This window comes from Lissotriton vulgaris, chromosome 8 (assembly GCF_964263255.1).
Source record: "Lissotriton vulgaris chromosome 8, aLisVul1.2, whole genome shotgun sequence".
NCBI lineage: Eukaryota > Metazoa > Chordata > Amphibia > Caudata > Salamandridae > Lissotriton > Lissotriton vulgaris.
The window spans coordinates 110,017,585-110,044,330 of record NC_141696.1 but is presented as its reverse complement, the minus strand read 5'-3'; the positions used below and the strand labels follow the sequence as shown (position 1 = coordinate 110,044,330).

General features: G+C 46.6%; 1 protein-coding gene across 2 annotated transcripts in view; it reads right to left on the bottom strand.

Moving 5' to 3' along the window:
• The window catches only part of INPPL1 (inositol polyphosphate phosphatase like 1), a 915,229-nt gene that overhangs the window by 514,987 nt on the left and 373,496 nt on the right, over window positions 1–26,746 (bottom strand). The window contains exon 1 of one of the 2 annotated variants that reach the window (XM_086933780.1): window positions 4,059–4,149. The exons of the other annotated variant lie outside the window; for it this stretch is intronic. Within the exon in view, the coding sequence (XP_086789906.1) occupies window positions 4,059–4,095 (37 nt within the window). The 5' untranslated portion in view covers window positions 4,096–4,149. Of the gene's footprint in view, window positions 1–4,058; window positions 4,150–26,746 lie in introns of those variants that run through there. 2 annotated transcript variants of the gene reach the window in all.

Sequence of the window (26,746 nt, the reverse complement as noted above, 5' to 3'; positions counted from 1 at the left end):
ACAGTTTAATTGTTTAAGTCCTCCCCTAGGTGAATCGGTTAAATAGTCTCTGACATGTATCCCCTAGATCGAGATAGAGAGAGAGAGAGAGAGAGGCCAAGAAACGTACATATTGTAAATCACTTCGTAGTCACTGCATAGTGACACTATTAATCATGTTTATTCTTAGTATTCTAATTATTGTTGTCAGCATCGTATTACCCATCTATTATCCTATTTTCAAGCGTGAACATTCTGCCTATAATGTATCTGCTGAACACACTTTTAGTGAGTTACCTCCACACGAGCTTTCCTACAGACTTGCGCTGCGCAACAATACATTCATTAGTATGCTACATCATTCTCATCAAACTAACAATGCTACAAATTGCTGGATATGTGGCCGACTCCCTCCCTACCAGAATTACAAGGGAGCCCTGCCCCTCTTTCCGTATCCGTTCACTCACAATGGCTCCTGCGGAGCATGGTTTAAAATAATTAATTCCTTAGATCCTGACATTGCTGTTTTCGATGGGGGCTGGGTTTGGGGAAATCTGAACATGGTCCTGCTCGACGTCTGTTACCCAGATAAGGAGGGACTCCCCACCAGAATAGGAACTGATCTAGAAAATGAAGTGTATGGATTAGGTAATTATACAATTAGCCTTATGATTCTTACTGTCGAGTCCGAAGCTGCACCAGTTCTACCAATTATGTCAGTATTGCCAGTCACTGGTGAATTATGTATCAAGAAGAAAGGTTCAGTACACTTAGGTCATAGTAAATGTACTACTGTGGTCGAATTCAGTGATCATGGAAAATCGTCTTTTAAAGCTATTAGTCACTCTTACTTTGTTTGTGGTCATACCGCATACATACGTCTACCTCCAGATTGGGATGGTACCTGTTACATTGCATTCCTTCTGCCACCTGTTTTTCTAGCTCCTCCTGATTACCATAGAAATACCAATCTAGTAAAGAATAGACCCAGAAGAGACATCCCACTTGTCGACTACACAGAAACGGCATGGGAACAGTACACCGACTTTAATAAAGGATTCTTTTTCTTTTTAGGCCCTGTTCAGAATAGTAAATTAATACGCAGATTAACTAGAACACTTGAAGCAGTAGTGAATGAAACTGCCTCCGCCTTAGGTAACTTAACAGAAGAGCAGTCCGCCATGCGGGTTGTTGTCCTTCAGAATCGTCTTGTTATTGACGTCATCTTGGCAGATAGAGGTGGAGCCTGTAAGGTCATCGGGTCAAGTTGCTGTGTTTTCATACCACAAAACGCACCATCTGTATATCAAGCTATCACCCGTCTCCATAAAATTGCAAATCAGATACATCAGAATCCAGGCACCTGGACTTGGTCCGGTTGGTTCTGGACAACGTTAACAGCTTGGGGATGGAAGATCCTATCCTTCCTAGGCATTGGCCTAGTCCTAGTATTCAGTTGCTGCCTGTGCCTGCAGTGTGGGCCAGCGATTTGTGGACTGTGTGCCACGTCATGTATTGAACACTCCAGTTTTCTCTCAAAACGTAAACGAAAGAAAGAAGAACAAATGATGTTGCAAGAACAAACTGATCGATTCATGAGGATCGATATTTCATGAAGGGTCCGTAGGGAACAAGGAGGGAATGAGGAAAATTAAATTATGTTATGTTCCCTAGCGCGTACCCCACCGACTCCATGTACCAGCTTAAAGTGCATGTAACTTCCCTCCTGTGCCAGCTATGAAGACGCAAATACATTTGCGTCCACCGTTAACATGTCTTCTTTCAGATCCACCCTGAATGGATTACATAGTCCGTTCCTAAGTATGCTATGCCACCGTCTTTTTGTAGTACACTTTACATGTTTCCCTGCTCTGGCAGAGTAGGCCCTGATTTCTGCCATCGAGCCTCTTTTGGCTTCCTGACTCTGACAGCCTCTGCCCAGGCTACCTCTGTACCCGTGAACTCTGACTTACTTTCAGCGCGGCCCCTCGCGCCCAGCTCAGCCTGCTTTCTGCCAAGACTGACTATAACCTTCGAGTTATCTGTTCCGCTCCTCGAGAATGCATTCCTGCCTACTAGCTCCAGTAAACATCCTCTCCAGCTGCAGAGCCAAAGGGCCGACCTGTCTCAATGCAAGTAAATTCATAGCCTCTGTTACCATGCTTCCATGGAAGGCCCCGTGCCCCCACGCTTCTCATGTAGACACTTAGGCGCTTATACACGCATCCACAGTTAGCATAGAATAGCTTCTGCCCTAGAGACCTTTCCGCCCAGATAGTATGGTTCCTAAACATCAGATATCAGATACGATAAAAGTACAAGTTGGTCTGACATGCCAGACTTCTGTCTCTTTCCGTCAGTGTAAATGTCAAGTCCCCTGCACCCCGTCAATCACACGTCATGCAGCTGCGCGCGCATCCAAGCTTCCGATTTCTGCTGACACTGCAACAATTCTGTTAGCACCACCCCTTGGTGCCACCCACTTGCGTCACCTATCAGTGACGTTTCTAGCACACACCTCTGATTCACGCCTAGTTTACGCCTCTTGATTACGTACTAGTAACACGTGTATACTGTTATCTTGTCTTCTCTCAGCTGTTACGCCTCTTACATTACTTCTTATGGTATAAATCAAGTATACAAGCTATGTATTGTTAATAAACGAGAGCACTCTATCCCTTCTGACACCCCTGTGGTGGTCAGAACATGATATCCTGGTCTAGACCATTCCTTTATGAGGAATAAAACCCTTAGAAACTCTAACACCACGGACTCTGTCTTTTTTCATTCCGATTGAGTTGCTATTGATTAAGTACTTACCTGCATAGAAATTAAGAGAGTAAATTAATTATTTACGTCAAAACAACTGAAGTTCAAATCTTTATATGATTAAAAAACAATCACAATACACAGGAACTTGCACAGCAACCTCTTGTTTCCTTGGAGCACTAACTCAAAACTTTGGCCTTCCAAAAATTCCCCCTTGTACAATTTATATATATGTGTCACTGAATTTAATGCACTGATCACTTTGTTCACCAAAAGTCACTTTTTACCACATGTTTTACCATTTATTGAAACTTGTGCCGTCACGGAATGAAGAAATTCCTGTGTATTGTGATTGTTTTTTAATCATATAAAGATTTGATCTTCAGTTGTTTTCAGAGAGGTTTACTTCATTGTGTAATGAGCTGATCTAGCCTTCTTTCAAAGCAATTTTTGTTGCCACCCAACAGAACCACTTTGTTTTTAATCACGCTTACCCAGGTTCTGAGGGACACAGGGTTACCCCTTTTATGTAAAACAATTTTTTTGCCATGCTGCACAGTTTTGGGGATGCTCTGTCTACAGCAAAGTTAAAAATCTCTGACAAAGGCAGGGGGTCCCACGTCCCACATGCGAGTCCTATTGGCTCTGCCTATGCTCGTCACCGGAATTTTATAGAAATTAGTCATTAAAGGTTGCATTTTATAACGCATATTACCACTGCAGGATTCAGAAACAATATCAATACTTTGGAGGATTTGAAAGTTTGTGTATCTAAATATGGCCTGCCTTCTTAGTCGCGCAGGAAAGCGGACATCTTCGAGTCAACTAAATCAGTCAATATTTGGCTTCGGACATTACTTACCTTTCCTAAGGGTTTTTAATTCCTTGGCATTTGTAGGCTCTCATTTTCAGTCCATGTGTTAAAATACCAACTTTTTCGACCTAAATCAGTACCTTGGTGGGGGAGTTCTTTCTTGTAAATCTATGAAAGTGCCATAACTGTAGTATTTAAACGGGTTCGCTGTAATACCCCAGGGGGCCTTGAAAAGAAGCCGGGTAGGCCTGGAGCTGCGCATGCTCATTTAATCAGCTCGCGCTCCCTCGGCGCTCACGTTACCTGCGTCACGCTCGGCTCTCGCGCCTGCTGCTATGGAGCTTTCCTCAGCAGCACCTTGGGCAGCATAGAGGCCGGCTCCCGGCTGGGTGCACGCCCCCCTGGTGGACAGACAGACTGCGTCGACGTGTTCAGGTCGAAAGAAAGGACACTATACATACAGAGCACACATTTCTGTAGCGCGCGCATTACTCACGCGCTAAGGATAGGACACATCTCGTGAAGAAGGACATCCCGGGCTCCCTCACTGCAGTGAACCCATGCTGTTTCCTGGTTAAAAGTCCCTCTCACATGACTAGGCAGACCAATGGCTCGGTGCACAGAGCGTGTGGGCGTTCTACTGGAAGGAGCAATGCTGCCTGCCTAGGACTCCTGCCAAAAGCAGACTCTTAACAACCCATGCAAGTCAACACCATCAAAAGACATGGGATAAAGGAGGGATTCTACCTATTATGGTGTATTAAAAAAGTAGAACAATTCATAATAGAGCAGTAAAGTCGGCTGCCAAGGGCAGTAACGGATGTTAAAGGCCCTCAACCAGAGTTATAATTATTTTTATTGCTGTGACCCTGCATGGAATAAGGATATTGGCTCAGTCAATCACAATGTTTAGCAAACACTGGTGGGGGACAGAGCCAGACTGAGCTCAAGAAGGCCTAGTTTCCTGTGGGCTTTGAATGCAGATCCAATCGACTGCCCACAATTGACTTCCAGGGGAGTTATAAGTTCAGGGCTTGAAGTTGGATGAAAAAACTGGGCGGGATTTTTTACAGGGGTATGGCCGATGTAATTAAAGGCGTGGCTTAAAAACATTTAGGTAAAAATCTGTGCTTAGCATAGTGTGCAACCGGTCTGGTTTTTTGTTGCTTCTGTCATTGCATAAGTTATATAATACAAGTAACAGTACACCTACAATAAACCAGGACTATTGGCTTTGTCAATGGTTGTTAGTTCCATAAGCTAAATAAGTACCAACTTTTCATTCGTTTTATATAATATAGAAAATGTCTTCTTGGAAAGATTGTGGCATAACGGCTAGAGCTGACCCTCCGCGTAAGCTCAACATCAAATAATAAAAAACATGAATAAGTCCTTGTGTAACGTAACTGGTGCTCGTGTAAAGCACTCCAATACCTTCCGGTCGAGTTCGCGCTATATCTTCTGCAAAAAAAGTTCTGAAATGATTAGACTATGAAAGAGCTATAACAAGTCTTGTTGAAGTTACAGTGAAAGGTGGTACTGTGGCAGAGTACAGATTTTTTTTACCCCGAGGGTGAGGGCAACAATGGAAAGCCTGGTAGGACCTGTCTCAGCACCTACTTTTTAGAACTGCCAGTGGTGCTGAGAACCGATAGGACCCAGCCCACTAAATGCCTGCATTAGTTCATAGACACGAGAATGGAACCCTGTAGACGCTGATGAGATTGCAGCTTGTTTCCATTCTTGGCTAAGTAGAAGAGATCTGTGTGACCTATGGAGACAAGAGGTGAAAAAACAGTACCAAAGGCTGGTGACTTCCGCAGGAGTAAGAGCTGGGGAAGTCATCAACATTTTTAAATTTCCAGGCATGGAGAGAAGAAGACCAACTCTCTGATCCCCTTAGATGGACCAATAGTCGTTTTCAGAAAGGTGCTTAGAGTCTGGAAGGGAACAGGTGGTGCTTTAAATAGGAAGGCCCTGTGCCGTACTGAGTACCTCACTTATTTAATTCGAAGGAGAGAGTACCTGCACTTCCCAGCACAGCTGGAACACATTATAATGGGAGAGTACCAGCATCTCTCAGGAGCAAGCAGGTACTGTAAATAGAGAGTACCCGCACTACTATATTTCCATTTAAAGCCATAGGCACAAGATCCTGGTAGGTTAGCAGATGCGTTGATTGCAGATGATTGTAAATTAAACTGATTCGAGAGGGTACTGTGGGGGGGGGGGGGTCTGTGCTGAACCAAACTGCACCAGGTGCCATCACTGATTCTACCCATGGGAAGAAATTTTGCAGTATTTCTCTGGTTTGTAGCATTTCTCAGAAGAGTACAGGGCTGCAGCATGGACCAATGCTAACACCGAGCTGAGCCCACCAGCAACAACTATCCGAGGGTGCCATCGCTCAAATTACTTCATATTTTACTATACAATTTCACCACTAATGCGTTTTGGGTTCCAGAGTAGCATGCTACGTGCCGAAAATATGCTTCAACACCTCATCAGGGGTAGAAAGCACTATATAAATGCAAACCTGTTCCCTCTTCTATCCTTCGCAATCCATATAACAGACTAACATATCCACCGGTCAAATTGCTTTCATATTGTACTATATTAATTCACCACTAATCCTTTATGGGTTCCGGAGTAGCATGCTACTCACCGAAAAAGCACTTTGACACCTCGTCAGGAGTAGTTAGCGCTATATACATGCAATTGCTTTGCAATACAACATCTGAAAGGAAGATATGCAAAGAAAATCTATCTGCCGTGGATCAAAAGGGGGTAGCAGGGAACAAGTGGCAGAGGGGGAACACAAGCAAGGGAAGTATGGGGGAGGGAGCTGAAAGGAAAGGTGAGGGTGCAAGTCCTAACCAAAATGGTGAGGGAACTAATTTAGAAATTGAATTTGCAAAGACGTCACATGCAGTGACATCAAAGGAGGTGATGTTACACACCGCTCACAAAAAAGAGCCACCAATTTTACAGTCAACGCTGAAATACAGTCTTTGCTACGTATACAATGTAACTATTTAGAGAGTTTTTGTATATCACTGCAAGCCGTTGGAGGTAACCCTATATACACATTTATATGGAAATCAAACACACATGCACGTCTACATCTTGTCTGCGAACACAAAAGAATGAATGTCTACGCAAGTGTGCATTCAAAAGCATAATCCATGCATCAATGACCATTAAGTTTGACACAATGGACAAAGTGTATACAACTGGTGTGCCAATGAATATACATTTGCTCTTAAGGATGGCATCTATATTTAGACTAATCAGTGTGATATATCAAGTTAAAGGCAAATATCAGAGATACATTAAAAATGGGATACGGTGGATGAGGGCTGTTATTATCTGAAGCAGACCCCTAAAAGCATGCTTGCCGTACAAAAAAATATAACACACAAAATGTGATGGGAGGAATGCTTGCAAATAAGTCCAACCACTGGACAGTCACTCGGAGTAGCATTTCAACCCATCATTCTTTTTCCCACAATGTCACCTCTGTTTGGACCAGTCATATGCAAATCAGCCTTGAACCAGCTGCAATCACACAGTCTGAACTGCCAGACCAGGTCCTCCCTAAACTGGAACACAAGCAACCCAAGGCAGGCTGGTTTTGCCCTGAATAAAGCTCATCAGTCAGGTGTAGTTTTGTTCGAGTAGAACAGTGAGCATGGGGCCCAAGTTTGGGCATACCCTTGGAACTTAGGGAGTTACATCAAGGTTCAAGACGGATTTGCACATGGGAGTGGCCAAATTGAGGTGGCATGGTGTGCAAAATGATGATGGACGGAGATGCATCCCAAGTAAGCTTCAGTGGCTGAGATTATTTCCAGCATTCAATCCATCACTTTTTTTGTATACTTCAAGGTGACGCCCTAAGTGCGACAGGTATGTGGGATGCAAGTTCAAGGAGTGTCCCCAAACTAAAAACAGTGGGGGCCCTCCACGCTCCTGCGCCAACCCTGACTTGTGCCATGGGAAGGGTCTGGGAATTCCAAAGACAAACCTGGGCGCACGAAAGAGAACAGGACCATTCTGTGCTCCATCAATGTACCAAGCAGTAACTTGACTGAGAGGACGAATTCCATCAAAACTGCAGTGAAGACTGTGGCAGGAAAGCTTGAAGAGCAGATTTGTAGGTATAGAGAAGGAGGATGAGGAAGAAAAGGCACACCTTGGTTACTAGGAAACTAGTCAAAGGACATGGGCAAAAAACCCGATTTCAACTAGCTGGACTCAGCCAAGAAGTTGATAGAAAACTTCATGCAGTAAGAATAGGTGGCGGTGCTGGCTGCCCTGGAATACTCAAGGAACTGTTAACTAACTAGACCACAATCACCTCTTGAAGGGAGTGGTAGCCAGGGAAATATGCATTTTGGTGAAGTTGTTTTCTTATACCTTGTCTCTTGTCTTTCCCCCTTAACTCATTCTAGGTGCTCAAACTATCAGACATAGGCAAATGGTGTGCAACAAGTTACATTATTTTGGCAGGATAACGTTTTCTAGCTGTGCCGTGATTTACTGCTGTGTCAAGCACGCCAGTGCTTCCCAGCATGCACTGGATACATAAATACATATACATCATATTATTTAACAGTTTTGTATAGCGTCTATCAACGAGAGATATGGGAGCACTTTACATAGGACCAAAAGTAAGGCAATGGTAGTACAGTTAACATAGACTAGGGGGTCAAAAAACGGAAACTGAAAACAGAGAACTGATATACATCAAAACAAGATGAGGGGAGGAAAAAATAGACTACCGTAGATGGGACAGAATGGGAGTGAAGTGAAGGGGGGCAGGCGACGAGAAGAGTGAGAAAAATGAGGGACTGTGGGAAGAAATTAAGGTAGATAGGTATATGTACTTGAGGGGAGCCAGGGAGAACTAGAGGAGTGAAGTAGAAAGGAGGATGGAGTGGGGAAGTAAGAGGGCGTGAGAGAGAAGAGGGACAGAAAGAGAGATAGGTAGGCATGGATGAACAAGACACGGGATAAGATGGTCGGAGGATGAAAGCAGGGAGAGCAAAGAGGGAGTGGATGCAGAGGAGGGAGTGGGAAGTGCAAAAGGAAAATAACAATAAATGTAAGCAATTAATAAAATAACTAATGTAAACTTAGAAATGCGGACACGAACTACCTTTGCTTGCCAAGCAAAGAGAATATGCAGCAGAGAGAGGGGCTTGGCAGCCTGGAGAAGAAACGGGGGACTGGAACTAAAAGTCTTATTCCCCACATACTGCCAGGTTTTCACCTCATTGTGCACTCGGGCCTTCGGCTTGGGTCTGAATTGCGGGACACATGATTACAAACGATTAACACCCCAGCAATAACATACAATTAATAGTTACTAATTATCATTAGCTTTAAAATAAAATACTCAAAACATTCATAATACTATAGAGCCATCGTTTAAATTACCAATACCAGTAACACTATGTTTGTTACCACTACTAAAATCAATAACACTTCGAATATAAACAATTCAATGGAGCTTAAATAATAGGCGCCATTACCCTGCTCAGTAGAATTCATTTTATATGTGAAAGGATAAAACACGTTATTTCTATGCTATGTGGCAGGATCTGACCTGGTGACTGCAGGCTAAGCACAAATCACAGTAACAGGTACTCCAGCTGTCCCACAAACTACAACTCTGTATTTGACCCAGAATAATCTCCCCCCAGGCACCTCCGCCCAAAATTCTTGGAAACAAGCCCACTGTGGGACGGAAGAACAAGAAAAACAGGCTCGTGACTTCACTAACCCTTGCATTTTCTGTAATTTGCCATGTCTGACGAAATGTTAAATGAGAAAAAGCCTTGTTTGTTTGGGTTCCTTTTAACTCATGTGCAATCGGAGAGAACTCTGAATGTCTTCCTGTTCCCTAACCCCATAAGGCCAACTCTTAACAACTCACAATGCCCACCTTTCCTACTGAGCTCAGTCCATGATCATGGTTACAATCTTCTACTTCCTCCACCTAGAAAGCATTGCCTCTGCCCCCCTGCTTGTATGTACTATATGTGTGAGAATGCCTTCTCAGTCTAAGCCACAGCTTAGATGTTGCTTCCCAAATACAACATTAATGCAAGAAAATGTGCATGAATTCTTGATTTTATTCTGTGAATTTGATTTGATTTGGAAATTTATATAGTGCACAAATGCCCACGGGCGTCTAGGCGCTGTGCGGTAGATTGCCAGAAATAACACAGAAGAGAAGCTTAGTTAGAGAACAACCAGGTTTTTAGTGCTGTTATGAAGGAAAGCAACGTAGGACTGTTCTTGATATCAAAAGGGAGTGAGTTCCACAATTTAACTGTGCCTAGAACAAAGCTTCCTCCTGCCCAACGTACCTTGTTGAATCTGGGGGTTTGGGGGAGTTTGCTCTGCGCTGATCTGATCACATACATGTTGAATAATGTGGGGCTCAGTGAGGAGCCCTGCGGCCCCCCACATGGAAGCATGAACTGTTCTGAGTAGGAATCTCCAAGCTGAACATATTGAGACCTATTGTTCAGATTGGATTTAATCAATGTAACCCTTTCTATGCTGATGACGGAGCCGCTCCGTCATCAGCTGCAGTGGCGATGTGCTGATGATGGAGCGGTTCCGTCATGGCCCTGCCGCCGCGCCTGCGCGGCGCGTTCTATTGAGCGGGCGGGGCCATGACGGAACCGCTCCGTCATGAGCACAGCCCAACCGCGGCTGATGACGGAGCGGTTCCGGCGTCAACATGCGGCCGCCCCGCCCACTTAGCGCTGCGGCGGAATAGCCGCCGCAATGATGTGGTTAAGGGCAGAATCCTCAACTCCCGCCTCGGAGAGCCTTCCAATTAGGATATTGTGGTTAACAGTGTCAAAAGCTGCTGATAAATCCAAAAGTATCAAGGCAGCTTTGGCACCTGAGTCTAGTATTGCTCTGAGCTCTTCTGCTGCCATGACTAAGACAGTTTCCGTACTATGCCCTTGGCGGAAACCATATTGCGAGGGATCTAACAGATATGCCAATGATATGAAGGCTGTCAATTGGATGTTTAAGATTTTTTCCAGGACCTTAGCAGGGAATGGTATCCTGGCAATTGGTCTATAACTGCTGGTGTCACTAGGATCCAAATTAGGTTTTTTTTAAAGGGAAAGGATTTAGACAGTCTTCCAAGAATCAGGAAAGATACCAGTGCTAATAATCTCCTTAAAAAGTATACTAAGTTGCTCACTGATGAGGTCAGGTGCCATCTGGAATATTTTTAGGGTGCAAGGGTTCGAGGGTGTTCCGGCCTTTGATGTTCTGACCACATGAGATATCTGTGCTATGTTTGGTGGATCAAAGGACATCAATAAATTATCGAAAAAGGGAAGTGTTTAGTCAGGTGTATTACCTATACAATTGGTGAATGAATACTGTGATTTACGAAGCAACACGTGTCAGTTATGCCACAATTCAATGACTATGAGACAATTGGTGAACTCCTCTTCAGTGGCCAAAAAAGCCTGTAACGTCACCAACCTGCACTCAACTGATAAAACGGTCTCAGGGCATTCACATGTGATTACTTTATGGACCTACACCGAAACTGAATTGTAAAGTTACACTCAAGAGCACTGTTCCCTCTAACATGTGCGCGTGCGCCAGCGCGCACCTCCGTCCTCTCAAGCGCGCAGTGCCGTGTGTGTGGCGCGCACACACATCCCCAGAGAGCGTTCCCGTCGCCGCCTTTAAAAAGCGAGCTGCGTGAAAAACGGGCATTTCCTGGTTTCGGAGAGGCAGTTTGTGAGATCAAGGAGTCAAGGAGGGAGCACTTGCTTTATTTCTTTTGTTTTGTAGAGTGAGACTTTAGAGCACATTGTCTGCTTTTGTTTAATTATTCATGTTAATTGCAGCGTCTTCACGAGCTGCGATTAACATGAATACTTTCACAAAAACACAATATGTGCCCCAGAGCCTTACTCTACCAAACAAAAGAAATAAAGCAAGTCTAGAAACACGGCTAAAGTCTACCTGCTGTGCAGTGTGCACATGCCAGGCCCTGCTGGGTACACCTCTCCATACTTCTCAATGCGTAACTTTGTTGTGGAACCAGTTTCAGCTTAGTGTTTCGAACCGCTCTGAAGTAGCGTGCTGATGATCTTGCGGGCACGCTTCTACATAAACACTACTTCCAGGTAAAGGAATTGAGATACAGTACTACTTCAGTTCTATGCTTGTGGCTTCCGGTCATTTGATGTAGCCCTCTTCCTGTTGATTCCCTGCTTACTACCTTCTTGCATGTGTTCATTCCAAGCTCACATGAGAGGGTGTCCTGGACGTCATGTAGACATCTCATTGTCTCAGCATGCCTCAAGAGATGCCTCGCTGACAAGTCGACCACCAGTTAGTTATTCAACACTGCGGTATCCAAACTCGATGTCATGCGGCCGTGCTGTATTAAAAATCCGTAATTATTAAACAAATACCTACTGTCACGGCTCAGAATACAGCAATTAACGTGCCAAATGTCGGGTGACCATGGAGGTGTCACGCTCGTGAAAGTATCTCACGTGGTTGGAAACATTGCGTAGCTCTTTTTTGCTTAATGTTCATTTCACGTGGGACTCTGAATTGTTTGTTTCCGGCAACGTGGGTGGACTTTGTTTGTTCTGTTCTTACAGCATGCCAGCCCTGAAGCTAACCTCGTTTTTTCGTTGCAACTTGATGTACATTTGTCTATTGACAGATCGTTTGCAATTCGATTTTACCATGTGTTTTAGTTTCTGTTTTAAAGTGCCACCAATGAGGTATTTGTGTATGTGTTTTTTTGTTGTTAGTGTGTTTTATATGTGTCTTTTCCCATTTGTCATGTCTATCACTCTGTCTCTGGGTCCACATATTGATATTCACTTCACTATGAAATACTCACCGAATATAGGCCACGGTTATGTTTGCTCTGGTACATTTGTGTCCAGGGTGTTTCAGAGGTCAAACAGCTTCTTTTGTTGTTCTCATCGCTGTCACTTAAGTTTGCAACATAACACGTGTGAAGAAAGAAACACCTCTTTCCATCGGGGATTGCTGGACTAAAGTCCAGTTCATAACCCGTGAGGCCAATGCAGAGCACAACACCAAGGCAAGGCTGGAGACCAAGCAGCATACATATACTTTTGGGCGTGCTCGGAACATCACGACTAGATGGGCCTAGTGCCGAGATTTGCAATTGTTTCCTATTAATTGCACCAGTTTTGAAGATACATTTTCAGCACATTCTTAGCAATGCACCTTGACAGTTGTTTTGAACTATGTGAGCTTTATAGCTAACCTGCGCATTTTTTTTTATTTCCACTGTATGACAAGTAAAACCTGCAAGATACAATTGTGTTGTGCTGCTACCATTTATATACACCTTTTCCTTAATGTTTAACATTCTTAATCAGCACTAATGCCAGAATAAATTAACACTTCAATTGTAGTAAAATTGAACTGGCAGGTTTGATAAAAACAGTGTTACGCATCATTGCAATGGTGGCTAGTCTTGTGCCATCTATGTGTTTTTGTGCAGCACACGTAAGCCACTTGGCAACACTGGGAGACTTGAAGATTCAGTGGCGTATTAATGTTTCATGTTTCGAGGTTCTATCCTCTATTAACCATGTGCGGACGAAGGTCATTACAGAGCTTCTAGACAGCTAAAGCATGGCTTTCTTGAATAGGCTAGCAGTTGGATCTTTGCACTCAAATGGTTTTCCATCCATCTTTCTTAATTTTGAGGCATGAGGGGTGCGATAAGTTTTGAGCTTCCTAATGGGATAGTATGGTTGAAGTGAAGTACAGATATATTTTTTTACTTAATTTTTTTGTTCTACTGGGAGCCAGAGGTGCTCTTTAGATGTCTATGTGATGTGAGCAGATTTAATCTAATTGAGGCAAATCGGATTGTCCTGCTTCTCGATTCTCTAGAGTTTCTGTGTCTAATTGTTTTTGAGCTACGGCATAGACTACATTGCAGTAGTCTAGTTTGGATAGAATGAACATTCTTATTAACTGCCCATCTTGCTTTTCTTGCAGTAAAAGAGAACCTTTATAAGCATCATGAGTTGCAGTTTGCTGATTCATATGATCATTGAAATGTAGCAAAAAAGTTGTGTCAAATCAAGTGTCTGTGATCCGTTGTTCCAGAATGGGAACTGCAGTGTGTCCAAGCTCCCAAGGCCATCAAATCAAAGACTAGGGTTAAGCTGAAGCTGTTCTGATCAGTGACATAGGACCTGCTGAGGCCTAAGCAGATCTCACGTATCTACAAGTTGTTTCTGAGACACCCCTTGATCTTGCTTTGATCATTTGTGTTTTCTGATTTGTAGTTTAGTCCTCATACATTTGAATTGCACTACGTACTGTACAATTAGGTGTTCCAGGGGTCTCGTGCAGACACTGAAAAGCAGTGAGGATAATGAAGGGTTCGGTGGGGCACTAGAAGATATAGGATATGTTTTACTGATGAGTGCCAAATTCGAACTTTCTGTCAGCAGCAGGTGTGAAATTAATGCATCTTTTGCTGATAATAAAGCGTCTAGTATCATCGATGTTAAAATAGGGTATCATGACAAAGGTTCTTCTAATGGGCTCACCATGTTTCGTGATTGGGTTCATGAAGGAAGGTCTGTTGTCATGGGACCCATGTTGGATGGCGTTGCACTTGTGCTACAACAGAAGTCTTTGAGTAACATTCTGTGTTTGGAGGAAAAAACATCGTATTTTTATGTGTGGGGTGAAACATAGCATTTTAAATTTGAGGACGCAGTTGCATGCTCATATATGTTAGACAATTTGAGCATGCTGGTGCTGCCTCATTGGCAGGGCGCCTCAATTGCAGTACTGTCAGAGGAGCGCTAAAATGCGTGACTGATGCATTTTAATGCGGTGATGTGGACACCAGCAATAAAATACATTGGTCTGATGCGCCTTACCCTAACCCAGCCAAGAACCTGTGAAAAATAAAATTAAAATTATAATAACTAAGTTATTATATTTTATTTTTCCTCCTCAAAGAGAGCATTTGTTAAAGTTTTCATGTTATTCGCAGTGCCCGTCATGAGCTGCAATTAACATGAAAACTTTAACGAATGCACACAATCACCGCGCAGCTCAGCTCTATTAAGAAAAGAAATGCACCAACATAGCTGCCAAGGTTTCAAATCGTTATGTGGGACTGTTTAAAACTTGCCTTAACACTGTTCACGTGGTGCTGTTGGTGTGGAAATGCACAGACTTTTCACGCAAAAGTTTGGAGTGATATTTGGCGCTGAACCCACACACGCAGTCTGGTTACTGGCGCACATTGCCTTGGTTGCAGCGCACATAGACCTTACACTGCTGCACACAGAGGAAAAAAATTAGAGGGAACATTGCTCAAGAGTGAGAACGTCTGCAGCCTACCCTGGTTTCAAACAGATGCAACTGATAATAAGCAGGTACACTTAAATACATAATATACTCCTTAAAAAAAGCAACATTTTTCAAAATGTTGTTGCAGATCTGAGAAAATGACAAACTCCTGAGCCAGATTCTCCCCTGATTACTGGCACCCTTAGGCCCACCTGCTCAAATTGTGATTTCTGAACCAATTTTTCTAAATCGGCTAGCTCCTCTTAAACTCTACACAAAAAAACAACCAGTAGCTAACATTTATCAATTTGTATTGAATGTACCATGGAACCATGCAAGGTAGTTATATTTGGAAAGGGATATTTGACACCATCTAGTAGGTTGGGTTTGCACATCAGCCTCTTCTGGGGTTTTTCTGGCAGAGGTGCAAGTTGGTGTACCACCACAGTCTCAGCTGTTCTGGAGCAACCTGGATCATCTTTGCCTGTCTGAGTTGTGGAGTGGCTGGAAACAGAGGAAAGCCGAACAAAACCCTTTTGACCAGTTGATTAAAGAAGGGGACATCAGACAGGGAACCTGGTTGTGAGAACCTGTGTACAAAGTCTCAACATTTGGTGTTTTTCGCTATCATAAATAGATCTATTTGCAGTACGCCCCACTGTAAAAAGTTATCTCTTAAAGCATTGCCGATTAAACCCCACTCATGGTTTTCTTCAAACAAGCTTCTTAAAGCATTCGCTTAGCTGTTCTGTGCTCCTGGGAGATTGATGCATCACAAGCCTTTCAAAATTAACCACTTCCAGTTTGCTTGCACCTCACTTGATAGAATACCTGGCTCCCCCCTTGTTTGTTGAGGCTGTGGTTGTATTATCTGTTTGAATTAGGGTTTTGTCTGTTTTTAGAGTAAGAAAGAAGGATTGGAGAACTAGGCAAACCATCCGGAGTTTTTTTTTTACCAGGATCTGCCTTGTTAGAAAGTCCATGTGAACTCCACAGATACTGATTGATGCATCTGTGACTCTTGACTGAGTTGGATGATCTTGATGGAAAAAAACTCCTCGGATGAGACTGCCACAAATGTTCGACAGTGAAAGTGGCTAAAGAGCTTCTCGTGGTCAAATTATTCCATCGCCCAGGAGTTTTGCTTTTGAGTTCACTGACCTTCCCGACACTGTTGTAGGAGCCACCTATACAACCTGCCAATCGGAATTATGAATATGGTCATGGACCCTCAGAACACGGCTGTTAAATTGTGCATGTGTTAGAGTTGACAACACTTCAACTGTATATAGCATATGCTCTCTCCACCTATGGAAACACTCTTTTCTGTACGATGTCCAGAAATGAGCCCAAGTATGTTAATATTTGAACAAGTTCTATATGTTGATTTCTGTAGATTGATGGGAGACTCAAATTGTCCAGGTGTTTCGCAGTGGACTGGAAATCTTACTTCACTTTCTGCACAGCTTTTAATTTTTTTTTAGTTAATTCCCTCCCTAATATGAAGCTCACCCGATGAGCACCCTGCTGACTCCCCGTTGCTTCCCGCCACACACTCCTTCACCTCTTGCACTCCTTAAAAAATGTATTTTCTTTAATTAACATTTAGGCCTAGCAGCTCTTATTTGCTGCATGGCCACGCCACTTTCAAAATGCGTTTTTGCACTAGTGAACATTTCTTTTTTATGTACGACTGTAAGTGGCGTTCACCATCTTGGATCATAAAAATAAATAAATAAAGCAGTGGCTGTGAGATTCAGTTGACAAGCACATGCATGGTTACCCATCTGCATGCATATGTCATCACACATGTGCGTGCTTTAGAAATTATGCATCAGCATGACGCACAAGTGCACGTTGCATATTGTTAAAAAAGCGTTGTGCTTTCACCAATAGCAATAAGTCACAAAGGTGAGGCCTATTGGCTTTGCCACTGCTTATTCATACTTGTGTGTGTTTTTTGGTGAGGGCTTTCTCATCATACTTTATATAAATGTACGGCCTTAATAAGAACGGCCTATTAATGTTTCTGACAACTCTAAAATATATATTTTCACATGGAAAAATAACTTTTAAGATCTGATATAAGTGACGACGGCAACAAGTTGGGTTTGGTTAGACAGATTACCATGTGTATGAGGTGAATGAGAGAACAATAACAAATATACACAGCCCGAAAAACAAACAAATAATTGCATGTTAAAAATATGCGAACAAATCAGTCCATTTGTAGAGAACAAAGTGCCGCCAGTGAGTGTCCCAACATTATGAAAAACGGCTCCCACCATACCCCAAACAAGTCCGACATCCATGCTCACTATGCAACCCTGAGCGCTTTAAGGGAATTTCTGAAGTGGCCATCAACCCTGTTCTTTCGAAGATGTACCGGGAGGCGATTCCAGGCCTAGTCCGCAAGATAGGAGAATGATGAACCTCCCCACTCCTTGCGTCTGATTTTGGGGATACAGAACACCTCTGCATCAGAAGATCCCAGGGCTCTGATAGGGAGATCGTGATTTAGTTGAGTTGAGAGTTAGGGAGGAACCCGAGACATAGAAAGCTCTATGTGCCATAACAAGGGTTTTGAAAAGAATCCTCTCCCAAAATTGGCAGCCAATGGAGCTCCTTCAAATGAGCGGGGAATTGACAATTGCCTTGGGATCTTTAAGTTACCTTGCTGCAGCGTCCTGTACAGACGGCAGCCTCTTCAGCAGGCAGACCCAGGTACAATATCCTGCATAGTCCAAACAAGATTTATTGAGAGCATGATCACTGTTCTCTGGGACTGAAGAGGGATCTCAGAGATCTCAATAGAGCAAAACATGATCAAACTACAGCCACTATCTGTGCAGACAATCAGTTGACAGTCTATCTTGACACCCAGGTTGCAAGCCTCAGTGTGGGCGGCGGAGCAGCTGTATGAACCATCCAACAACCCAGCCCCCGCTGAGGTGAGGACAAGCCAAACAGCAGGATCTCAGGTGCATCAGCAGAGCACTGCACAGAATGTGGCTGGCCCACATCCATTCAAAAACTGCTTCCAATCATTTCTTGAAAGCTTCCTGCACCTCACTTGCGTCTTTTTCTAAAGAGACATACAACTGCGTAATGTCCACGTAGGAGACAGTCTGACTGAACCCCAAGTATTCTACTAACGGGGTCAGCGGGACCAGATAAATATTAAATAAAGTAGGGCTCAAAGATGCACTGGAAGACACTGCAAATTTGAGCATTTTGTAATCCAAAGAGTAAGGGGCCATCCAAACCGCTTCGCTTCTATTCTCCAAGAAAGACGGGATCCACGCCAACGCCAAGCTCCTGACTCTGACGTTTTCTAAATGCTAAAGAAGGATGATTGCAGCAGTATCGAAAGCTGGCGATAGGTCTAATAGAATAAAAAGAGTGAAAGCCTCATTATTAGGAAAACTGCTTTTCAGTTGGGTAATAAGTGCTGAAGTTATTCTGCAAGGGCAACCCTGAAGAAGAAGGATCTTTGGGTCCCTTGGTGGAGGAGGGACCAAATGTCAGCCGTCGGTTCTTTGATGACCGTGTTGAAGCGAATGAGTTTTGGTTACAGAAGTCTACACAGATGGTGTAAGCATAGTTGAGAGTTATCTGGGCAAGATTTCAGTTATTTTTAGAGTTTGTGGGATGCTGCTTGTGAAAGACCCTGAAGAGATAAATGACTGAATGATGTGGCTCAGTGGAGAGGGCTGAGATACATTTTGGGAGGAGATAAATGTATACCTGTGGAGCACAGAGGAGAGTTTGAATGAAAGGGTCAGTATGGGAACCACAAGATCTACAACAATCAAGGTAGACTCTGAGCATCATGACACTGTAATCATATGACAGAAACATTTACTGAAACAGCATCTCATAGCGATTCACCTAAACCACCGGGAGTACAGCCTCTTTAAGATTTGTAGGCTTCAAACTAGGCGTTTCGTGATGTTAAAAAGAGGCCATGCCATGGAACTGAGAGATGGGAGTGAAGTGAGGAATCTGCAGTTAGAGTATCTACCAGAAAAAGCATTATTGGAGGTAAGTGACTAATTCTTCTGATGGATATTTCTAACTGCAGATTCCTCGTGTTAGAATGGATACCAAAGCACTACCTCCCCATGTGGAGGTTCTGTCGAGTGGAATCAGTCCAAAAAGTCCTGCAGGATGACTGGACCAAATGTCCTTCATGCCGGACCTGGCGGTCAAGGCAGTAGTGCTTCATGAATGTATACACTAATACCCTTGTCTGAGCTTGGCAGATGTCAAGGACAGTCAGTTCACTTGCCAATGCAGTGGTAGAGGCTTTAGCCCTGGCTGAATAGACTCTTAGACCTAGGGGCTGATTCTTGGCCAGTGCCTTATCAGGTCTTGAGGACTATCCACCTCAACAGTCTGCTTTTGCACAGCCTTGCATTTCTTGGCCCCAGAGAACCCCACAAAAAGATGATTGTCTACACTGTGTTCCCCGGTAGGGTCAAAGTAAAAGCTTAAAGCCTTTTAGGGGTCCAGTCGATGGAGCCTCTACTTCCCTTTTGCGGGGTGACAGAGAGCAAGTAACATAGTCAGGGTGACGGACTGCCAAACATGAAAGCGTCACAACTTTTGGTCAGAATGCCGCCCAAGTCCTCAGCACAAACTTGTCTGGAAAAAAGATGGTGTACATCGGTTGCACTGAAAGCGCCTAGAGTTCACTCACATTACGAACTGATATAAATGCAAAGAGGAAGAGTCTTCAAAGTCAGGAGATGCATCGAGCAACTATGCATGGGCTCGAAGGGCATACACGTGAGAAAAGTCAAGCCAGGTTTACACCCCAGTGGGGCATCACAAACAGCTTAGAAGTGAACATGTGTCAAACCTTTAATGACTATCCCCGCAATATGTGATTTAAATAAGGATGGATTGGTTCGGTAACCGGAAAAGGCCGAAAAGGTCCGACAAGTAATCTTTAATAGAGCCCAGTGCAAGGCCCTGCTGCGCTGAAGATAAAACAAACAAAAGGACATTAGACAGCTTTGCGTACCGCAGCAGGCCACAGATTCGTCTCAGTGCCTGGCATAAATGGATTTCATGAATGGCACCTGGCAGCAAGGATGACATCCACCACTTCAGGTGGCAGGTCAAATGCCAACACACAGTCTCTACGCATATAGGTGTAGCTTGTGCAGATTGGAAGTATACAAGTCCATTATTACAGCTCTCCTGTGCATAAGATTGGAGCGCTGAGGTGTCCTCTCGTGTGTCCAGAACCATGAGGGGGAGGAGGTGGACAAGGAGTGACTTCATCTTAAGGGCTTGTGTCTAACTTAAGACTGATTAACACTACATGGGGTTAATGGGCCATCTCAGAGTACAAAGAAGACGTTCTCGTTTCTTTCTATCTAAGAAAAAAGTTGCGTAACTGGCACCGCTAGGCTCATGCGCTCCAATCAGAGCGAAAGAGAAACACGGGGGGGGGGGGGGGTTGGGGTATGTGTAACCACTTCGGCATCTCCAATGAGCAGAAACCATGGTGGGACTGCAGCACAGGCGAGAACTGGATGCAGCAGACGGACTAAAGACCCGTGCATGAGTCAACGGGAGCGCAGAGAGGCTCATGAAAGCAAGACACACGCCGAACCGGGGTGAAGATGACCTTAGGGAGTGCACACACGGTGTGTTTGGGACTCGACTGCGGCTTCCCAGGGGCAGGCGAGTCCTAGAACATGATGTTAAGTAAACAGTGCATGCGTAAAGGGCTTCACATATCAGGGGTTGCACTGAAGCAGAAGGGACGGGAACATTCCCAATGCCAGATAAAAGGGCTGCCTCGAAACAAAGCTTGCTGAGCTAGTGCCAAAAGAAAAACTACAATAACCACAATGCACTGGGACTTGGCCATGTGGTCTATCAAGCCAATGACCGGATGGCATTGTGAATGAGAAAGTCAACTGCGAACCATAGAAGTGTTCTGTCCGAAACGCAGCGGCGGGCCAGAGAGAGTGAATGCGCCTGCCCGAGGCCGCGCAGTGGCCATCAAGAGGGCGGGTACCTAGTCAAGGAGGGCGGTCCCGCCCCCCACTGTAATGTCCGGCACCTCCACCTCACCGGTTGGAGGAGGCGGCCGGCCGAGAATCTCGTCCGGGCGGCGGGGAGGGGCTTGTGGTGTACTTATGCTGCGGCGCCCCTTCCCCGAATCCTCTTTGCCGCCCGGACGCCGTCGCGACCTCGCTGAACACTCTTTTCGTCGTCTCTCGTCGTTTTAAGGTGAGCGTGGCCTCGGGCCTTTAGCATCCTCCCCCCCCCCCCCCCCCCCATTTCCTGCGTTTCCGCCGGCTCCCTCGTGGCGAGGTGCGAGCCTGGCGAGGTGGCCCGTGAGAGCGGGCTGCTATGGGGGGGAGGACGTCCGGGGCCGTTGCGGTCCCTGTCCCCTGGCCAATGCGGTATCGGTCGGTACCTGATGTGGCCCCATAGTGATCGATGTAATTTGTGTGGCCGGGTGGGACAGGGCCTGTATTCCCGGGGGTGTATTGCCTCCGCTCGCCTTCCCCGCCCCCCCAGTTCTCCCGTCGGGGTGACCATTTTGTTTGCTGATCGGCGTGTTATTTGTTGAGGGGGGGGCTGTTCGCGTGGATTTACGGTATAATGTGTGGTTTCCTTGTGTGTCCGGTCCCCCACTGCCTGCCAGTCGCGCATGGGATGATTGCCGTTCAAAGTGCATTTAGCGCTTTTCTTTCTAAGTGTGCAGATTCTCCATGTTCTTAGTGTCGAATCATTTCAGGTTTGTGCATTGTGGTCCATGTTCAAGTGAATGCCATATTCACGTATAGTGCAATTTATCCCCCGATGATTTAAGCATTGTGTTACCTTTCATGATGGCGCGGGGTATGTTTCGAGGGGTTGCGGGGAACCAGCCAACAATTTTTGCAGGCACATTCGTCTCTTTATCATAGCAACTGTTTGATTATGCACTTCGATGCGCGTGTTGCCTAGTATATTCGCTATGCTCGAGGGCTTGCTTTGTTTTGATTGTGCGGCGGATGTTTTCGTAATGATGCCTGATAACTGTTTCAATGTATGTATCGTGATGGCGCGGCGGATGTTTTCTCTCGTACGATACCTTATAACTGTTTTAATGCATGTAGCGTGATCGCGCGGCGGATGTTTCCCAATGATGACTTATAACTGTTTTAATGTTTTTAGCGTCGCCCCCCCTCATACGCCTGCTGGTATTTAAGCAAGGCGGTTTTGCTATGTTTGCAGAGTGTGGGGGGGGGATGGCATCCACGAAGGGTCCCACGCTGTTGATGCCTTGGCGCATCGTGTGGCTTACATGTTTCTGGAGATGGGCGGGGTTAGGAGCAAGGTGGGTGACCTGGCGGGCGCGCAGCTAGCCCGTTATCTTTGGTTACCCCTCCCCGGGGTCGCGGAGTGATTCACTGCCGGAAATAGGGGGGGGGGCCTGCGTCCCGGGGTCCCGGGTCTGTTGGGGTGTTCCTGCCGGACGCCAGGCTTTCCTCTCTTGCGTAATTTTCTAATCTTTCGTTCTTCCTTGCAGGAGCCGTGTTGAGGCGGCGCTTGGGCTTTCTTGCTGTTTTGGCACACGCGCTGGCTGTGCGGCCTCGTTGGGGCCCGTTATTTACATGTCCCTGTTCCTTTTCTTTCAGATTCCGGACATTTGCGGGCAAGTCGCTTTCGCACCTAGGCCTTCATCGGTGCATCTTGCCGCGCTTTCTAGCCTCCGCACCCCCTCCACTCCCCACCCCCCCCCCTGCTTCGCCGATCGCCCGTAGTGCGCACACGCTTACGCAGGGATAGTGCAAGGTACGTTTACAAGCGCGCGCAATTGGCTGTTTTGTGGTGATGTCTCACGCGTTCTGCATGTTGGGGCACGCTTCCCCGGGGGGCGTTTACCGGTGGTTTTGAATCAGGGTGCTCTTAGTGTCCCGGGAATGGGCATGTAATGTTGGGATGCATGTGTTTCACAGCCCATTCTGTTGTTTTCAGGTACTTTACTCGTTTTGCGGAACGGCATCGGGGCGTTACTTTCAAGGTCACGAGGAATTTTCCAGAGGTATGTTTTGAAACGGGTGTGCCTCCCCTAGGAGGAGTTGCCCGCGGGACAAGTGTTTCGCCCTCTTGGTCGAGCGTATTGGGGGTGATTTGGGTGAGAGCTTTCGGGGGTGTGTGATGTCTGCTCGCTTATCAAATTCGTGTGAATACGTCCTCACGGTCATCTTTTTTGCAGGATTCTTTCGACTGCGGCATGGAGAGTCAGGGGTCCCCCGCTCTTTTCTCACAGACATCTCAGGTTGAGGATTCTGGGCTAGGAACGTCGCAGGACCCCCAGATGAAAGCCCTTTTGGATGCGATAAAGACCAATGGGGTGGCGTGGGCGAGTGGACTTTTACTAGCCAACCCCCCTAGGGCCCCGGGGCCGGCCCCTGCCCCACTAATAACTGAAATAGAGGTGGCTGAGGACACTACCACAGGGAGATCCAAGCGCACGAGGAAGCCAACAGTCAAAGACTTCCCACCGGAGCCCCCCGCAAAGTCCAGGGCGCCTGAACCGATCAGAAACGTGATAGTACATGCCCCGGCATCCCCCCCAGCGGTGGTCCGGGTGTGCCCCCCCTCTCCTCCACGTTTGGCGGTCCCGAGTGCGGGATTCGCTACCCGGGCGGACCTGGGTAAGATTACTGACTCGCTGGCCTCTTTTATGTCTGAAATAAGAGCCAGTTTGTGCCCTGCCCAGTCCAGATCATCTGTTTCTGCATTACCTGTTATTCTGCCATCTTCGCCAGTGGCCCCTTTGTCTTCTGCCGGGGAGGCAGATGTTGCTCAAGTGTGGGGTGGTGCTCCTGCACAAGGGGGGTTTGTTGTGGGTCCCGTCACTTTACCTATTGTCCAGACGGTCAGCGTGATAGACAGTCAGGTGCCGGGTGCTTTTCCTCCGCAGGTTTTGCCGCCAGTACAGGGGGTGCCCCAGGTGGCCCCTTTGCCGGCGGGTGTCGCTGCCCAGCCTCTAGCGGGGCTATCTGCCACTCCCCCCCCTCTGCCGACTACCAGTGTGGTGACTCCACCGACATCATTGGTGCCCATCCCTGCGCCCACAGCCCTCATGACCATGGCGCCCCTTCTATCTGGCAAATGCTCCCTGGCCTGGCAGGTTCCCCAGGCGGCGAAGGAAGGCATTTGGAGGAGGGAGTTCATTGACATTTTCTCGCTCCTCATGTTGGGGGCGGATGGGGTAGATGTGCGTAGGATGGGGTCTAAAGAGGAGGAGAAGAAAGCTCGCTTCCAGTCCTGGCCCGAGAAGTCTATTAGAAACTGGCGTCAGGCCTTTGCCATCCTGGCAGCAGTCATAACTGAACGTTTTCCGGACCAAGCACAGGGTCTTTTTCAATACAATAGCATCATAGTTAATGAAGCGGAAGCAACAACTGGGATGGGGTGGTATTCTTATGACTGCGAGTTCCGAAAAAAGATGTCTGTCTGCCCCGAGCTGGAGTGGGATCAGGTTGAGGTCAGACTGTGGATTGCTCATATGGGTAAAAGTAAAGTAGAAAGTGGTAACAGTGTGGTCCAGGCCAGGAAGTCAGATAACGAGAAGCTGTTCACCCAGAAGAGGAGTAATTTTCGCCAGTCCTTTCGTGGGGGGCGTGGGGGGGGCGGTTCCAACAAGCAATTCGCCAAGAAATATGCCCCTGCCACCTGCAGGATGTTTAATGCGGGAAACTGCACTTGGGGGAAAGCCTGCAAGTTCTCCCATGCGTGCAGCAAGTGCAGTGGCCCCCACCCTGAGTCCTCCTGCGAGAAGAGATCCCCTGCCCCCAATGCTGCCAACAAAGACAAGTAGTACTCCCAGGGACCTTCCCACCCCCCCTCCCCCAGCTCCTGTGGTCCCCCAGCAGCGCGAGCCTCTCAGCCCTCCCCATCGTCCACCTGTGTTGCCGGTCTGCGATTGCCCCAATCTTGGGACCAAAGGTCCATCGCCAATCATTTTGCCCAGGTTACTTGCCCTCCTTCATAAATACCCCAATGTGAAAGATAGGGATACCCTGTCCCATGGTTTCCTCGAAGGCTTCCAGATCCCCTATCAGGGCCCCAGAGTCAGCAGAGATGCTGATAACCAAAAATCAGTAAGGGAGCTCCCAGAGGTTGTAGACATAAAGATCAACAAGGAGGTAGCGTTGGGGAGGGTGGCTGGGCCTTTCCTGTCTCCCCCCCTCCACGACTTTGTTGTGTCCCCTTTGGGTGTGGTCCCCAAAAAAGATCCTGGGGCCTTCAGACTGATTCACAATTTGTCCTTCCCAGAGGGGGACTCTGTTAATTCTTGGTTGCCTGAAGAAGCTTGTTCGGTCTCCTATTGTTCCCTAGACATGGCCATAGATTTGGTGAGGAGGGCAGGGGTAGGAGCTTGGCTGGCCAAGGCAGATATTGAGGCGGCTTTCCGCTTGCTACCGGTCCATCCTGACAGTCAGCACCTCTTGGGATTCAAATGGAAAGGGGGGTACTACTTTGACAAATGTATGCCCATGGGGTGCGCTGTCTTGTGTGCTTTCTTTGAGGCATTCAGCACCTTTCTGCAGTGGGCCCTCGAGGAGGAATACAATGTGTATGCGGTGTCTCACTACCTGGATGATTTCCTGTTTATTGGGAGGGAGGGCACGCAGGAGTGCCAGGAGGGCTTGGACTGTTTTGTGGAGCTGGCTGGCCGCTTGGGGGTGCCCTTAGCGCCGGGTAAGACCGAAGGCCCTGCTCAGGTGCTGACTTTCCTGGGGATTGAGCTTGACACTGTACAGGGGGTGTCCCGTTTGCCGGCAGAGAAGGTGGGGGCCTTGAGGGGGGACATCCAGGCCTTGCTGGGCAAAGACAAGGCGCCGCTGGGGGTCATTCAGAGCCTCTTGGGTAAGCTAAACTTTGCTGCGAGAGTGATTCCTGTGGGGCGCGTCTTTGCTAGGCGCCTGGCCAAAGCCACCGCTAGAATTAACAAACAGTACCATTTTGTCAGGTTGACCTCCGGTCTCAAGAAGGATTTGAGGATGTGGGATGTTTTCTTGGCGGAATTTAATGGGACTGTGAAGTGGAGGTCCCCTTGGGTGGGGAGTCCAGAGTTAAACATGTACACCGACGCCTCGGGCCGCGAGGGCTTTGGGGTCATTTTGGGAGATGAGTGGTGTGCGCAGCGTTGGCCCAACTCTTGGCGCAAGCGAGGCATTACTTCCAATATTTCTGTCCTGGAACTCTTCCCGATTGTCATTTCCTTACACCTGTGGCCGGAGGCCTTGTCCCACAGGAAAGTCTTGTTCTGGTCAGATAACATGGCAGTGGTGCAGGCGATCAATGGTTTGTCCGCCAACTGCCCCTTGGTGCTGTCTCTGCTCCGGGAACTGGCTAGCAGGTGCCTGTTTTGCAATGTCGATTTTAGAGCCAGACACATTGTGGGGGTCACCAATGTCGCAGCTGACGCTCTCTCTCGTTTTCAGCTGGACCGCTTCCGGGCAGCCTGCCCTCAGGCGAGAGAGGAGATGACCCCCTTTGCGCCAAGGCTTTGGCACATCTTGGAGTGGAGCAGCACATGAGGGAACTGGGCGAAAAATCATTAGCACTGAGTACACGTAAGCGCTACGCAAGCCATCGTGCTACGTTCACTAAAGTGATCTCTGACCTGGGTCTGCAAACATTGCCATTAGAGAAGAAAGTTCATGCTTTTATAGTGTGGGCCAAACGGCAGTTGAAATCGCACTCTTGGGTGTGCGGACACCTAGCGGCAATTGGGCATGAGGCTAGATTGTGTGGGGGACTTGACCCCACCTCTTC